The sequence below is a fragment of the Crinia signifera genome, chromosome 9 (assembly GCF_055691185.1).
Source record: "Crinia signifera chromosome 9, ASM5569118v1, whole genome shotgun sequence".
Taxonomy (NCBI): Eukaryota; Metazoa; Chordata; class Amphibia; order Anura; family Myobatrachidae; genus Crinia; species Crinia signifera.
Window position 1 is genome coordinate 4,438,152 of NC_139225.1, and position 17,036 is coordinate 4,455,187.

At 46.0% G+C, this 17,036-nt stretch overlaps 1 protein-coding gene across 1 annotated transcript in view; it reads left to right on the forward strand.

The window, feature by feature from the left end:
* Positions 1 to 11,381, forward strand: part of IDH3G (isocitrate dehydrogenase (NAD(+)) 3 non-catalytic subunit gamma) — a 14,234-nt gene extending 2,853 nt beyond the window's left edge. Inside the window, exons 2-14 of the mRNA XM_083160952.1 lie at positions 5 to 46; positions 955 to 966; positions 1,754 to 1,851; positions 1,937 to 2,052; positions 2,139 to 2,199; positions 4,260 to 4,392; positions 7,225 to 7,358; positions 8,310 to 8,412; positions 8,562 to 8,708; positions 10,080 to 10,174; positions 10,291 to 10,351; positions 10,801 to 10,905; positions 11,082 to 11,381. Of these exons, the coding sequence (XP_083017078.1) occupies positions 5 to 46; positions 955 to 966; positions 1,754 to 1,851; positions 1,937 to 2,052; positions 2,139 to 2,199; positions 4,260 to 4,392; positions 7,225 to 7,358; positions 8,310 to 8,412; positions 8,562 to 8,708; positions 10,080 to 10,174; positions 10,291 to 10,351; positions 10,801 to 10,902 (1,104 nt within the window). The 3' untranslated portion in view covers positions 10,903 to 10,905; positions 11,082 to 11,381. The remainder of the gene's footprint in view (positions 1 to 4; positions 47 to 954; positions 967 to 1,753; positions 1,852 to 1,936; positions 2,053 to 2,138; positions 2,200 to 4,259; positions 4,393 to 7,224; positions 7,359 to 8,309; positions 8,413 to 8,561; positions 8,709 to 10,079; positions 10,175 to 10,290; positions 10,352 to 10,800; positions 10,906 to 11,081) is intronic.
* The last annotated feature ends 5,655 nt before the right edge of the window (positions 11,382 to 17,036 follow it).

Here is a 17,036-nt window from a genome sequence, read left to right on the forward strand (position 1 = left end):
TTAGGTTTTGCCTGCTGCCTGGGCTCAGCACAGGGACTACTCATCGGTAAGTGTTCTTGTACATATGTATTATTTCCACACCCCGTCAGAGATCCTTAGTACTTATAGTATTGTAGCTTCTGGTGCTCAGTGTAAACATTGTATATAATAAAAGGCTAAAGCTGCTCCTCACCTTCATAGGGGGGGTATTCAAGTGTATTGAGCGCCAGCGGCCACAAGTGTTGCTCCATTTGCCCGCACACACCCACCAGCACTGATATTACTGCTACAGTATATTGATCTGTAACTTGTTCTGGGTATAAATATAGGACCAGCATAAATCTGGATATACGGATCTCACAACAACTGTAATAATAGGTTAATAGGCTCTCTGTTGGTAATTGCAGTAAGAAGATGAACACTATTGTCCTGTGTGTGGTCCACATCCAACAGTAGTAACCGGTCTCATTATTGCCCAAAATTGATCTGACTGAGCACAACATTTTTACAAATTCAGTGTTAATATATAGGCTCTATTGGAATCCAAACACAAGAGCCCCACTGTTTAGTGTCATAATGGTAGATGCCCTTCCATACAGTATAACATTCGTTGTTGAATAAACACTTTCCCAAGTTTAGTTCTGCTAAATAAGATAAAAAGGAAAATGCGCTGCCCACAGCCGCTGCTGGAGGATTGTCAGTCCTCGTACTGCAACAAGTGATAGTAAAACATCAATTTAGATCAATAAACATTAGAAAGCACATATATAAGACCTGCACTGGGACATCTCCAGAAGTCACCAGGTCACAGGTGGTCAGTGCAATCCCAGGAGGGACATTTAGTTCTGCTGAATGTTTGATCACATGATGTTAAAACGTACAGAGAGATAAAGAATCCAAAAACAAAGTTATTTTTAGTTCTTCTAATTAATCGAATTGTTCTTCTAATTTATGGTTTTCTTTGTCTTTTAACAGCAACAAATCATAGTAAGTATGTACATTTTATACGCTTTGTCCCATCCATATATGTTACATTAATAATCTTCTTGTGGAATTACACCATTTATGACATAATTACTTTTGGTAATTGCCTACATATTCCCCACCCACCCCGATCAGCCAATAGCATTCATCTCTCCTCTACCCTCTAATGCACAAAAATCCAGGATTTTGCCAGTGTTGCCCTCTTTATTGGAATGAGTTGCCCCCCCCCCCCCCCCCCCGATATATTCGACTATCCCTGATCTAGCAAAGCTTCAAACGGGCTCAGAAACTTCACCTGTTCCTCAAAGTGTAGACCCCAGCTCCGCATAACCTCGTCTCAATGCCGCTCCCCCAACCCCCTGCCTTGTCCATCTCTGTCTTGCTGACCTCCTTCCACTTGCTTGCACCTATGTCACCTGTCTCCGTCCCCCTAGATTGTAAGCTCCTTGGAGCGGGGCCCTCTTCCTTGCTTACTGCCCTCTTCTCTTGGACTTAAATTACGTCTCTCTCCGACCCAGTGACCGTCTATCCCCTGATCCCTTCTCACTGGTTACCATTCATCTCTAGCAATGGTTGTCCATCCCTAGTAGTACGCGGATTGCTCCTTTCCTACCTTCCGGCTCAGCTGTACTGAGAATTATTCCGGGTGTTGAATTGCTCCACAGATTAAGCTGTACAGAATATAGAAGTTGGTTTGTATGTAACTAGCAGCCCTGGTGCTGAATACCTCATGTGCTAACCGGTACTCACTCCTTGACCTGAGCCCTAATGGCGATGTGTCTGGTTATAGCCCCCACCTGCGAAGTATGGAGGACGGCACACCGTGACCATGATCCCCGGAGACGGCATTGGGCCAGAACTTATGCTGCATGTTAAAGAGGTTTTCAGGTGAGCGGCTCCTATTCTGATAGAACGGTATACATGTGTGCCCCCCTGCCTTGTTACGGTAACGGTGAATCTGATGTGGTTGCAGACACGCCTGTGTGCCGGTGGATTTTGAGGTGGTGAATGTTGACTCCTCTTGTACAGATGAAGGAAATATCCAGAATGCTATTACTGCCATCCGCAGGAACAGGGTGGCACTGAAAGGTATTCCTCCGCCTTCGGTCTCCTGCAGACTTGTCCAGTGCAGGAGATCTAAGTATATATATATAATGTATTTGTTTTATCATCAGGTAACATCGAGACAAACCACAACATGCCTCCCTCCCACTTATCGCGGAATAATTTGCTTCGGTAAGTGAGCATATAACCTATGCAGCCTGTTATTCAGTGGATTCCTTCTACTCTTTCTTTCCCGATTTTTGTCAGCGTCCTTACCACCAAAATAGAAAGCTTACATTTTTGAAGGTCAAACAAATTGTTTATAAATTGTAACACTTCCTAATACCCCTTTCACACCAGAAAATGCTAGAACTTACCCAGGAAAATGGTCCCTGGATCATGCAGGGACATTGCTGGGTTGGCCCCTTTAACACCAGCCTAGTCCCTGCGTTTTCTGGTGTGAAAGGGGTAGTCTCAGGGGGAGCTGGGAGCAGTCAGTGTGGGAAGAAGCAGGAATTCCTGTAGCCTCCTCCTCCAGAGTGTGAGCAATGAAAAAGGTAACGGGACAAACACAGCGGTCAGAGAGCATATTCACTGACAGTGGGCGCCAGGCCCTCCCCTAACTGCACTGCCGCCCGCTGTCTCGCAGCTCTGTACCCGCAGGTGGCAGTATGTACACAGGGGACACTGTGCAGTGGCCTCATCACTGGGGATTCCAGCTGCTGCCCTGCTGTCACTTGCGCAGTTCAAGCTGATGTCCATCGGCGGAGAGCGACAGCAAGCAAGGGTGCCGGGTAAGTACCATTCACACCGGCCTGTATCCCGGGCTGGTCCCGGGAGCAACCTTGCTAGCTAGCAGGGTTGAAATCCTGGCACTGGTTATTCCCGTCCTTTTTATAGGCCCCTGAGCAGGTTAAATGAGTTCTAAGAAGTATGGGACGCATTGAATAACCAGTGATATCCTTATTATTCCTTATTACTACTCTTAGATCCTGCTGCAATCAATCAGCTACTTACTGTCGTGTTTGAAAAATGACAGGAGCTGGTTGGCTGTTGCAACGGCATTTATCAGTAGTAATGAGTGATAACAAGACGATCACTCGTTAGTAAATATGCCTAAATTGGTTAAAGAACAAATATTTTTTTCCATTCACGTATGTCCAGTGGTTCCCAAACTGTGTTAAGCACCCACCTATATACTGTATATTTTACATAATGCGTGCTTTTATCCTTCATCTTTGGGGTTCCCTGAAGGTGCGTTTTATTTCTTTTATTTTATAATAAAATCCTTTTATATATTTACAGTTGGTTGAACATGACCCAAATCTGCGGCGTGGGTACAATTCTGATCTTAGATAAAATAGTATGAGAGCTGTGTGATACCCAATTTAAAAATAAATAAATGACCATGTTTAATGAAAGTACGGAAAGATGGAACAAGGTATTAAGGGGGTTATTTAATGGACAAAACCACGTGCACTGCAGGTGGGGCAGATGTAACATGTGCAGAGAGCGTTAGATTTTAGTGGGGTGTGTTCAAACGAAAATCTTAATTGCAGTGTTAGAATAAAGCAGCCAGTATTTACCCTGCACAGAAACAATAAATCACCCAAATCTCTCTCTCTGCACATGTTACATCTGCCCCACCTGCAGTGCACATGGTTTTGTCCATAAAGAAGGAATTTGCTTTTGCAAACCAACCAGAATAACCACTGAAGGTCGATATGGCTTAGGTCAACACCTGAATTACTGTAGGTTGACATGCTTAAGATCGACATGGTTGGAAGGTTGACACAAGCATTAGGCAGACAGTCAAAAGGTCGACACGGGGTTTTCACCATTGTTGTTTTTTTATGCCGACAGGCGGTATTTCACACCGAATCATCCACTAGGGAGAATAGGATAGTGTGCCGAGCGCAGCAAGCTATGCGAGGGGACGCAGTGCACCGATACGCTGTCTATGTCGACCATGTCCACATTCAGGACAAGAAAAAGTGAATAACCCATGTCGACATTTTGATTGTCAACTTAGACACTGTGGACCTAATGCGTTTGTTGACCCTTCCATACATGTCGACCTTAAGCATGTCGACATATTTGAGGTGTAGACCTAAGCCATATCGACACAATGTGTGTCGACCTTTTGTGTGTCAACCCAATGACCCATACCCGAACACATAGATATAGACACCCTATTAAGCCTCCTTCTCTATTCCAATGAACACTGTGTGATTTCTCCTCTATATCTCCAGTACGAGCCTGGACCTTTATGCCAATGTGATCCACTGTCAGAGCCTGCCGGGGGTGCAGACGCGCCATAAGGACATTGACATCCTGATAGTGCGTGAGAACACAGAGGGAGAGTACAGCAGCCTGGAACATGAGGTCAGCCATCTGCAGGAAGCAACATCCTAGTCTCCATCGTGTCCACTTCTCTATGTGACTGAATACATTATACACCAGAAAACACTGTGGCCCAATAATATAACATTTAACGACCAACTTTTGATTTTTTTGAGATATTGGCGTCCGCAATTTCCGCCAGGAGAAATAGCGGCCGCCTATACAATGCTGGCGATTCCGACAAAACAGATCGGACTTTAAAACAAATCGGATCTGTTTTGACGGAAACGGCCGCGGATTGTCGAATTCACAGCCGCTCTTCGATGATCCGATGCCGTTTTCGCGGCACACCTACTTTCCGACCCTCGACAGCCGGAAAATTGAGCTAGGCAAAAGCGGCTAGGGATTCTGACTGTTGGCACGTTCCCACATTCAAAATCTGAGATTGAATACCGCTCTATGTTTTTCGCTTTTTAATTGACGCCAGTTAATTTTGAGGGTACTCTTTACCTAGAAGGGCGCCAGCGATTGAAATCGCGGTCGTCGGGGGTAAAAATCGCGGTCATCGCGGGTAAATCGGGATGCCCGCGATGACCGCGATTTTCCCATAGGGAACAATGTTAAAAAGGCTGATTGACCGCGATTTGACTGTTAAATGCCTCAATGGACCCGATTTGGCCCTAGGAATCAATGTTAAATGGGCCACAGAGCCCAAATAAGCACAATTAACCCTTAAATGTCCCCCCCCCCAATTTTTAACGCCACCCCACGATCCACACGAACCCGAAGCGTGGCGAGCGCAGCGAGCCCGCAAGGGGCGGCGGTACGCGTCCTCCGACCTTTTCATGCCCTACTATCCACTAGGGCGTGGAGTGAGAATATAATAGTGTGGCGAGCCACCGAGCCCGAAGCGTGGCGAGCGCACGCGGATACCTTCACAGTTATACGCGTCCCCTCGCGGGCTTCACAGGTGTCCGTGGCGACGCCGACACCTGTGAAGCCCGCGAGGGGACGCGTCTACCTGTGAAGGTATCCGCATCCCCTCGCGGGGCTCGCTGCGCTCGCCACGCTTCGGGCTCGGTGGCTCGCTGCGCTCGCCACACTATTATATTCTCACTCCACACCCTAGTGGATAGTAGGGCATGAAAAGGTCGGAGGACGCGTACCGCCGCCCCTCGCGGGCTCGCTGCGCTCGCCACGCTTCGGGTTCGCGTGGATCGTGGGGTGGCGTTAAAAATTGGGGGGGACATTTAAGGGTTAATGGGCTCTGTGGCCCATTTAACATTGATTTCTATGGCCAAATCGGGTCCATTGAGCCATTTAACAGTAAAATCGGGTCCATCGCGCCTTTTAACATTGATTCCTATGGGAAATCGGGAGCATCGCGTCGCGGGCATCGCGTCGCGGGCATCGCGGGTACATTTATGGCCGGCCGCGACGCGACCGACACGATTTCCATGTTTAACATGGGTTTCAATGGGAAATCGCGGGCATCGCGTCGGTCGCGTCGCGGCCAGACATAAATGTACCCGCGATGCCCGCGACGGGCGCCCTTCTAGGTAAAGAGTACCATTTTGAGTTAAGACTTGAGCATCGTCTGCAACAGAAACCTTGTATAAGGCAGCATATGCACATCCAGTAGACTTTGGTTCTATTTTTGTGAGCTGAATGGACTATTTGATCTCGCGGTGAGATGTAAGTGCAAACACAGCTGTCCTAGCAAGGAGGCAACGAAGAAGAGGTGGAACCGGGTGAAGCTTGTTCTGCTTTCATAGTCTTTCCTGCTCTATTTATAGACTTTAAATTCCAGAAAACTATCACTTCCGAGTACGGAATTGATGTGACGTTGTGTGACATAGTGTCACAAAACACGACAATTGTACCTTGCGCCTGTGCGCGACTCTAGTTGCATGAAATTTCCTTTTGCTTGTCCTTAGTGGGCACTACCTAAAACCTTATCAAGTATAGTATCCTGCTAGGATCCTACAGGATCTGGTTGATGCAGTTTGGACAATAAAGTTTTGTTTGTTCTAATACGACTATAGTTTGCAATGTGATTCTCTTTATTTTTCCTGGTTATTTGGGGGGTGTTTTAGCAACCACGGATAATGAGCACCGATATGACATGTAGTTCTTTGGACACCCAGCTATATTGAATGCTGTATCTACTATCTGATTACATAGAAACTTTCCAATGGGGAGATGTTTTTAAAATGTCATTACACATACTGATAAACTCTTCTGAGCTCTGAGTAGTGTAGCTCGGTGGTGTTCTTTAACACATTATACTGAGGCAGAGCCATGAGGTGCGAGCTGAGGTCAGCCTAAAGTAAGTCCCCCTACGAGGGGAGCATAAAGGTAGTATTTTGGGAGCTATGGGGCTCACACACAGGGCGATTTCAGGTCATTTTCTAAGCGATCTGACTACACTAGGGCCATAGCATGCTGGATAAATGGATTACATTGCTGGTCAGGGGCAGTGTTCTCATCGGAGGACACCAGCCCGACATCGCTCAGCACACGGCGCTGATGCATCACTGTGTACTCAGGACGCTCAGCAATCTCCCCACATGTAGGCCCCTTTAACCTGTAAACAAGCAGTGATTAAGACACGCATTCAAAGTGGATATTATTAGTAGCGCACCAGTCGTAGCATTGTCTAACAGCTGTACTGTGGGGATTAAACCACAAGCCCCTCACCTTTTTTTTTTACCATGTTCTGCCGGGTTTTTGGGTGGGCTCAGGAAATACAAAACAAGACCAACCTAGAACAACAACTTGAATGGCTTTGTATAGAGTTTATTGTATCATTGTCGCTTTTTGTTATTGTAAGATGTAGAATGGGAAAGGGAATGACTGTATTTTGCTTTGCAGAGTGTGTCCGGAGTGGTGGAAAGTCTGAAGATCATCACCCGCGTTAACTCGCTCCGCATCGCAGATTACGCCTTCAAACTGGCACGAGAAAAAGGAAGGAAGAAGATCACAGCGGTGCACAAAGCCAACATCATGTATGACGCAGTAGTAGCGCTGTCTTTTGGCATTGATATGACTAAGCCACTGCAGTGGTATGCCTGGAAATTTTCCCCGTGCTCCGCAGGCACTGCCGCAGCAGGCTGTCCCTGCAGCTGTGCACCACTGGTGCATCACCTGTCCGGGCACCCCCCACAGTGTCACAGCTCCCCCCCCCCCCCCGCCAACTGACCTGCTCACTGTCTTTTATGAACGGTGGCAAGGGAGCTCCGAAATATGATGGTGAGATGAAGGGGGGGGGGGGGGGGGAGCGATGGGGTGGTGGCACTACTCTTTGTGGGGGGGTTTTGCCCCAGTAAAACCCACCACTCAATGGGGTTAATGTAGTATACGTTCAGTTGGGAAAAATAGCTAAAGTCTGAGTAGCGATGAAATATCATTTAAACAGTTATAGGGGTGATTCAGACCTGGCCTTGTCCCCCATGGTGGGGGGACTGCGCATCGGCTCTAATGCATTTGTGCAGTCCACCTGCAGCGAGTGCCTTTGTCAACATTTTTATTTGCTGGGGATCCCGCTGCCTGATTGACAGGCAGGGTGCGTTCCGGGGTGCACATCCAGCATTTCGTGGGCGTGACCATAGAAATGCTGGGCCGGCAGATGATATCACATGACGTCAGTGCCCGCCCCCAATAGAGGAAAAATCATTGGATGGTGAGTAACCAATGAATGATTCTCTACTGTGTGGGTGCATGCGGGCGGATGTGTAACACATTCGCTCGCAGCGTAGTGAGGGGATTCGGGCAGCGGGTGGAGGAGGGGGGGGGGTGCGTTCCTGGGGCGGCGCTAGCCTAGCGAGCAGTTCTGAATCAGACCGTAATGTTAATGATGTAAACGCTGTGTTGCGAGCTGTTCTATGTCTGTAGGATGAATACAGTGCACGTTGCAGGATGATGCGGGAGATGAACTGAACACTTGATTGTTTCTTTAGGAAGCTGGCAGATGGGCTCTTTCTTCAGTGCTGCAAGGAGGTCGCCTCTGGGTACCCAGACATCACCTTTGAGAGTATGATTGTTGATAACACCACCATGCAGGTAAGTGCGACAGCCGAGCGGTCACTTGGGGGCTCTGTCACAGACTGTGTACATGCTCAGTCTAGCTGTCCTTCAGGCCGTTTCAGCTGGCGATCATTATGAGGACTTGCCGTATTTCTGTCCGTTGAGCAGCCTCTCTTTTATTGCAGCTTGTGTCCAACCCCCAGCAGTTTGATGTCATGGTGATGCCCAATCTTTACGGGAACATAGTGAACAATGTCTGTGCTGGACTGGTTGGGGGCCCCGGACTTGTCCCCGGAGCTAACTATGGCAAAGTCTACGCTGTATTTGAAACGGTAAGATATTGGGTTCTCGCTTTACAAGTATTGTTATGATAAGGGATTAGGTTATGTACAGGACAAGCTTCTCTTGTAGGACTGTTAACATGCACAAATAGAATAGCAGAATGTATAATATATATAATATTTGTGGCAGGACAGCGTCTTTTCACATGAAAGTAATGTGGAAGGAGGATCCAGTCCAGGTTCTAGAGCAGCAGTAAGAAAACTGATGTGATCAAGGTTGGGCTGATTAGCAGCACCTGTGGCGTCCTGATAGAAGTGTTTCCAGGGCAGGAGGTCATTGCTCCAGATGGTGGAATAGCTGCCCAGGTGATAGGCCGGGGTGTGGGCCACTGGAGCACTGAGTTTGAACTATGCTGTGATTACCTGTATTCTGCAATGCTGTAACTATACTTGTGTATGCTGTGACCTGCTTCAAAAAGAAAGACGAAGACTTCATCTTGATCCAGTGTATGCGATTCCCTGTCGTATATATAATAGGCAGAGGGTTAAGGCCCCCATACATTAGGCCGACTTGTCCTTAGGAAAATATAATACCCGCCACTGCCCGGCCCCGTCCGTCCCGCAGCGCTGCTGAATGATATATGTGAATGATCACAGCGCCCGGCCAGATCATCACACACAGGCGCCGCCGGCTAGTTACAGCGTCAGGACCCGCTGCCCGCTCCGGCGTCCCCCTGATGAGCCCTGCTGCTGACCACACCGCCCCCAGGTCAGCACTCACCGGCGCCGCCAGCTAACAGGGAGGTCGGACGTGATCGTATGTACTGACCGTCCGACCTCCCTGATCCGATCCGATGCGCACGGGACCGCGCATCGGATCAGATGTCACAGTCCTGCGATTTTGGGCCGATTTCACCCGGTAATCGGCACAAAGTGCCGAAATCGGATGAAATCGGCCCAAAATCGCATAGTGTATGGGGGCCTTTAGACGCCAATTGCTTTACAGTTGCAGAAAAGAGAACATTAAAAGCATCCTGGGTGCACTTCAGTTGTTGCATGGGGTGGATACAGATTATATAGACTAGATGAAGTGACAAATGAGATGTAAGACTCCCATACAATGTGAAAAGCGACAGTCCGCCAGGAACGTGCGAGGACCGGTGTAGAGCAAAGGGCATTTCTGCTATAGAGCTGGCCAGTGTGTCTGAATGCAGGTTCTCTCTCTCTCTCTCTCTCTCTCTCTCTCTCTCTCTCTCTCTCTCTCTCTCTCTCTCTCTCTCTCTCTCTCTCTCTCTCTTTCTCTCTCTCTCTTTCTCTCTCTTTCTCTCTCTCTCTCTCTCTTTCTCTCTCTCTCTCTCTCTCTTCCCCTCTCTCTCTTCCTCTCTCTCTCACAGTCCATACTGACGTTCTCTCTTTGTGCAGGCGACCAGGAACACGGGAAAAAGCATTGCCAGCAAGAACATAGCGAACCCCACAGCAATGCTGTTGGCCAGCTGCATGATGTTAGACCATCTGAAGTATGTACCCTTCATTCACCAATAGCCCCTCACCCTGTGCATGCTGTACAATGTCGGAGACTCCGCCCCCCCCCCCACTATTCCGCCCCTGTATTGACACCCTTATGTTTCGTCAGGTTACACAATTACGCCGCCTGCATTCGGAAAGCTATCCTGGGCAGCATGAATGAGCACCGGGTAAGTTAGGCGGCTGATTTGCAGGGGTGTTGGTCATAGGGTTAACCCAGTTAATGTCCACACGCAATAAGTCGACCACTATTGGTCAACAGGCCATAGACCGACATCTTGAAACGGTCGACATGGCTTAGGTCGACAGGGAGAAAAGGTTGAAAAGCATGTAGACTTGGAACAGGTCGATATGATGTTTTCATGTCTTTTGGTGTCTATGTCAACTAGTCATCTACACATGGCAGATACTGAAGTGAATGTCCGAATATTCTCTGTACGGTGCTGCGGAATATGTGTGCGCTATATAAATAACCTGTGATAATTAGCCGTAGCTGTGACATTATAATGGCTCGGAGGTCTGTATTGGCTTCCTTTAATAACATGACTCCACCCATCCCAATATCTACAGCTCACCATGTATCTACCTGTAAAACGCATATTGTTCCTCTCACTGACAGATGCACACTCCAGATATTGGGGGACAAGGTACCACCACAGAAGTTGTGCAGTCCATTTGCAGGCAGATCATTATAAAGGATGGCCGAGCCGTTACCGTCTGAGAGGTGAGGTCACTTGGAGAATACAGCCTATCACATTACCACTAACAAATGACATCACTGAAGCTTCAAGCATATGCTTTAGTGATGTCACATAGTTCGAAGAAGTTACATATTTTGAATACTGGCATATTGTGCTTAGGGGACATGCGTGGACTAAACACCCTATGTCATTCCTGCAGGATGCTTTGTGTACCTGGCCTGACACACTCCTACTCCACCACTACTGGATCTTCATCCAACGCCCTGTCCTGCTGTGTCAATGAAGATGTTCCTGTGCTAATCATTACCGTGTAGTGCTGGAGGTCTTCCGGAATGCGAATGCTAAACCAATGTGCTGCGTATCCTCTTGGAGGCGCAGGAATCTATTTATGCTCTTGGGCCAGCTGTATGCTTTACGTGAGCGCTGTGTGTATTGTATGTTTGGTGTATTCTAGTGTTGTCCTCTATCACCGTTCAAAATAAACCAATTCACTAACCAATCCGTGCTGTGCTCATTGATTATGGGACATGTTTGTACAAATGTGCGCATTGCCATATATACCAAGTTAAATAATACAGTGATTTCTCATAATTTCTGTACTTTTCACAGACAGAATACCTGTGATGTTAGAAGTGTAATAGGATTTACCTAGGGTTCGATCTGATCTATTTTTTATTACATTTTGCTTATATAGACCGAATCGCAATCCACATTTCAGCCACATTCGATCCAGATTTTCATTACATTGTGTAGTGATTATTATTATTTTTGGAATAAAAACATTAATTTTGCAATGTAATATAAGAATGTGCTGCTCCAGAGGGCGGGTTGGGGGTTCCCAGAGATATCCGTGTACCGGGCCCCAAGACTTCTGTTGCCAGCCCTGCTCATAACACCATGCAGCTCGTGCAGCCCGGCTCTGTGTAGCCCTGCTAACAGCATCCTTTTTGAAGAAAATGCATCTTAGTCAGGACACAATGTGACTAGACTGCACAAGGAGACTCCGCTGGTTTGATATGACACTGATTGAGTCAGTGTATGAAGCGGAGCAGAACTTGTATTGGGGAAATGCTGCGGCCGTTACATTGTAGCACTTCCTGTACAGGTTCAGAGACTAATGCCGCATACACACGGGGTGATTTTAACCCTATTTCTAATACCCCTTTCAGACAGAAAACGAAATTACCGGGTGAAGCAGTTCTACTCGGTAATTTCATGAATAACACAGGTCCTTTTTCTGTGTGAAAGGGCACATCCGTGTCGTAAATCCCGTGTCTCCGACCCTGGAATTGACCAGGGTCGAGGACACAGGATTTATGACCTGGGTTGACCCTTTCACACAGAAGAAATACCCGTGTTATTCAGCAAATTACAAGGTAGAAATTTCCAACCCGGTAATTTGTTCATCTGTGTGAAGGGGGGTCAGGCTGCTCCCGGCAAAATTTGAAATGCAGTGTATTTCCCGGGATTTTCAGACTTTTCTGTCTGAAAGGAGTATTAGTGATCTCACCAAATTCAGACCACTCATCGCCGGACTAGATTGTTACTTCATGCGGTATAAGTATAGTCATCACCAGAGAATCCTACCCTGATATACAAGTGGCATATCAGAATAATCCGCACAGTGCGTCCTAGTCGCATTGCAATTAAGATGCATTTTCATTAAAAAGTCAACGGTTTCTAGAAGATTCTCACACAACATGGTGCGCCAAAAGGAAGTGGTGTCTGTGATTGCAGCAAAGATTTGTGAGGACTGGGGCAGTACACAGGAGTCCTAAGGCGAGCGCACGGAGGACAGAACCCGTACTCAGCAGCAGAATACACATATGCAGCAAGGAGCCAGCCTATTATATGACTGAATGGAAAGGTGTAGTGTCCTCTGTATGATGTATAGGTAATACAGGCTGCACCAGTGATCTACATATCACCCACTGAATAGCTGGTGCTGTGCACCAATGTTTGTACTGTACTATTGAATTACCTGTCCTGCTGTGACATCATCGCTGCCTCCTTCCACAGTAAAGATACTGTATCGTCTTCTTTCCAGCAGCAGCTCCAGTCCATTCCACCTCTTCTCATCCATTCCACCTCTTCTCACTGTGTATTCCTCACCCACTGTATGCTGAACTCGGAGCAGCTGCAGAAAGGGAACTATAGGGGACGGCCCTCATGCACAGCTATTGCCTTAGGTGTTCATGCACTGCGGGCAGCTGCATTATGGGTTGAAGCGTTAAGTGCTGCGAGCGGATTGATCCTGGTGGCAGAGACACATTGTGCCCCATTATGTCGCCCCTGTTCTATGGCGTTGCTTGTACGGCCCTTCAGCTCATCCTGCATTGACTACAGAGGGTCTAAACAAAACTATGAGAAGTTCTAATGAAATCTTCCATACTAGTCATCTGCACGAACCCAGTGGTGTCAAACTCATGGGACTCCAGCTGTTGTGAAACTACAGGTCCCAGCATGCCCAGACCCCGTTTTAACAAATCATTATAGAAAATCTGTGGCAGGGCATGCTGGGATGTGTAGTTCCACAACAGCTGGAGGGCCATGAGTTTGACACCACTGCACTAACCAATAATATCACGTACAATGGTTTTTAAAATTGTGTTTAGATCAGTGGTAGCCAACTCCAGTCCTTCAGAGCTACCAACAGTTTACGTTTTCCAGACAACCTAGCTGCTGCAAAGGTGCACTCATTACGGACTGACACATTTTAAAAGATCCACAGGTGGAGCTAATTACTTCACTTGTGATTCTGTGAGGAGATCTGGAAAACATGCACTGTTGGCAGCTGTTGATGACTGGAGTTGGCTACCCCAGTGTTAGATTATTGGGGGGATAGTTTGGTACAGTCAATATGTAATAAATCGCAGTTGCTACGACATCTGCATCCAACAATCAGTAATAGGGTTCCGGCAATGAAGCGAGATGGGCAAGGTCTGTTATAAAGCAGAGATTTGCGGTTGATAAAGATTAGCTTTGGCACAGACCAACTTGTGGTCTTTATATTCGGCAAATCACACAGTAATGCTACATGGAAAAGAAGCCACATAAACATTTTCTTTATATATCAATTTAATAACAACATACACACTTTAAATAACTGAAATCCAGAGGCATATATTTCTAAACAGATTTCTGAACCACTCAAACACGATGCAACCACCCTGAAAGAAAATGACCAGTAATGTCCAGACATACAGAGCAACGGTACCCAGGGACCGGGGCTAACACTGGGGTGTTATTGGACAATGAGAGTATGAATGAGGCAGTTATCTGCGTACAATGCTTGACGGCATAAAATACCATGTACATCACTGAATCCCAATCAGTCCGGCCAATTAACAAGTAGGCGGCAGTACTGACAATGCTACATATAGATTTCTGAACACGTGGTCTCTTTATAGGCCAATCCGTCGGCAGATCAGCACCACATGTACTGTAATAAATATCACCCCCATATTGGATAAGCCAGTGGTTCCCACACTCTGTCCTCAGGACCCCAAACCGGTCGTGTTTTACATCTAACCTCTGGCTCTTTAATATGTGACAATTGTTAATGCATAGGTGTCCAACCTAGAAGACGTCACGGTTTTGCAGACCTGCTTGTACGCACTGGTACAGACTAATTCCATGGGATATAGAATGGGAAAGAGAATAATGAGTTTGTATACATCTTTGTGTAAGACAGTGGTGGTATACAGGATGATTGTAGCTTGTGTAGGAGTCAAGAAATTTGTTGATAACGGATATGCAACGTATGGCACTACAGAAGCTGTTGAACTATACATCCCAGCATGCCCTGCCGCTGCTTTGCTGTTAGGGCACTCTGAAACCGTTGCACGGTGGGGTGTTGTCTCACAGGAGTGCCACAGATTGCCATACCTTGGTCTATGATAGTAGTTATCAAACTCGGTCCTCAGGACCCCACACAGTCCACGTTTTCCAGGTCACCCGACAGGTGCACTCATTACTGACTAAAGGTGCGTACACACATACAGATTTTCTGTCTGATCTATCTGGGGGGGGAACAAAAACCTGGAAATGTCTGGGAGCAAATGACAATCAAAAATTTCCACCCAAATGCAGGAAAACAGAAAAACAATATATGCTTTGATACATTTGTTATATCAGAATGATTGAAACAATTTGTCTGACTGATCACTGTCTGTTTGCAAGTGTTTGGGAACAATTGTTTGATTGTCATTTGCTCTCATACACTTCCAGGTTTTTGTTCCCACCAGATACTGTACATCAGACAGAAAATCTGTACGTGTGTACGCTCCTTTACACAGTTTAAAAGATTCACAGGTGGAGCTAATTATTTCACTGGATTCTCTGAGGAAACCTGGAAAACTTGTATGGTGTTGGGCCCTGAGGACTGAGTTTGACGACCTGTGGTCTATAATATGAATCATGTTTGCAGATGGGGCGGAGCAGAGTTCCACCACCTGTAATGGTGAGGTGGAAGGAGTTCAACCTCCCCCTTGACCCTGCACAGTAATTTTAATAGAACAGCATTATACTTTGTTTAATTCCTACATTTTTGGCAATCAGGGCTTGTTGTATCATCCACAACCTTATACCAGAATATTGCACAAACTCAATTTGCTTGTATTTGGTAAATATTTAACCCCTTCCTGACAGAGCCAGTTTTTGCGTTCCTGACAGAGCCAGTTTTTCCAAATCTGACATGTTTCACTTAAGTGGGGATAACTTTTTTTTGCTTTTACTTATCCCAGTGATTTTGAGATTGTTTTCTCGTGACACATTGTACTTCAAGATAGTGGTAAATTTGGGTCGATACAGTCTGTGTTTTTTTGTGAAAAATACCAAAATGTCGTGAAAAAATGGAAAATTTTGCAATTTGCAAAATGTCACATTTTCTGCTTGTGAGACAAATAAACATACCACTCAAAATAGTTAATAACTAACAAAGACCATATGTCTACTTTATGTTGCAATCATTATTTCAACCTCCTTTTCATTTTTTTGGACACTAGGAGGCTTCAAATATGAATAGCAAATTCTCAAATTTTCAAGAAAATTTCAAACACTGATTTTTTGAGGGACTTGTATGTGAGACACCCCCATAAATGATGCCATTTCAAAAACTGCACCCCTCACAGTATTCAAAACAGCATTTTGGAAGTTTGTTAACCCTTTATGTGTTTCACAGGAATTAAAACAAAGTGTAGGTGAAATTTCAAAATTTCTTTTTTTTTGCAGAGTTTCAATTTTAATACATTTTTCTAACGAACACAGTAGATTTTACTAGAGAAATGTGACTAAAAATTGATTCCCCCAATTCTTTTGTTTTCATAAATATCCTATATGTGGCCCTAGTGTGCACGTTGACCAAACCACAGGCTTCATAATAGAAGGAGCACCTACTTGATTTTGGAGCCTCCTTTTTATGAGATTTTTTTTTAGGCACCATGTAGGTTTCTAGGCACCATAAGTGCTAAAAGTTAGGAACCTCCCCCACAAGTCACCCCATTTTGCAAACTACACCCTTCAGGGAATTCATTTAGGGGTATAGTGTACATTTCAAACCCCCAGGGGTTTCACCAATTTTGATACAACTGGGCTGTGAAAATGAAAAAATTTAATTTTTCATTTTCACAGCTCAGTTGTATCAAAATTGGTGAAACCCCTGGGGGTTTGAAATGTACACTATACCCCCTGATGAATTCCCTGAAGGGTGTAGTTTGCAAAATGGGGTCACTTGTGGGGGGGTTCCACTGTATGGGTGCTTCAGGGGTCATTCAACCAGAATCTGTGCTGCAAAATCCAAAAATCACTCCTTCCCTTCTGAGTCCTGCCATGCACCCAACTGGTATTTTTTGGTCACATGTGAGGCATTGCCATACTCGGGAGAAATTGGGGCACAGATTTTGGGGTGCTTTGTCTCCTTCATTCCTTGTGAAAATGAAAAATTTTGAGCCAGATCTGCATTTTTGTGTAAAAAAATTTAATTTTTTACACAAAAATGCAGTTCTGGTTCAAAATTTTTCATTTTCGCAAGGAATGAAGGAGACAAAGCACCCCAAAATCTGTGCCCCAATTTCTCCCCAGTACGGCAATGCTCATATGTGACCCAAAAATACCATTTGGGTGCATGGCAGGACTCAGAAGGGAAGGAGTGATT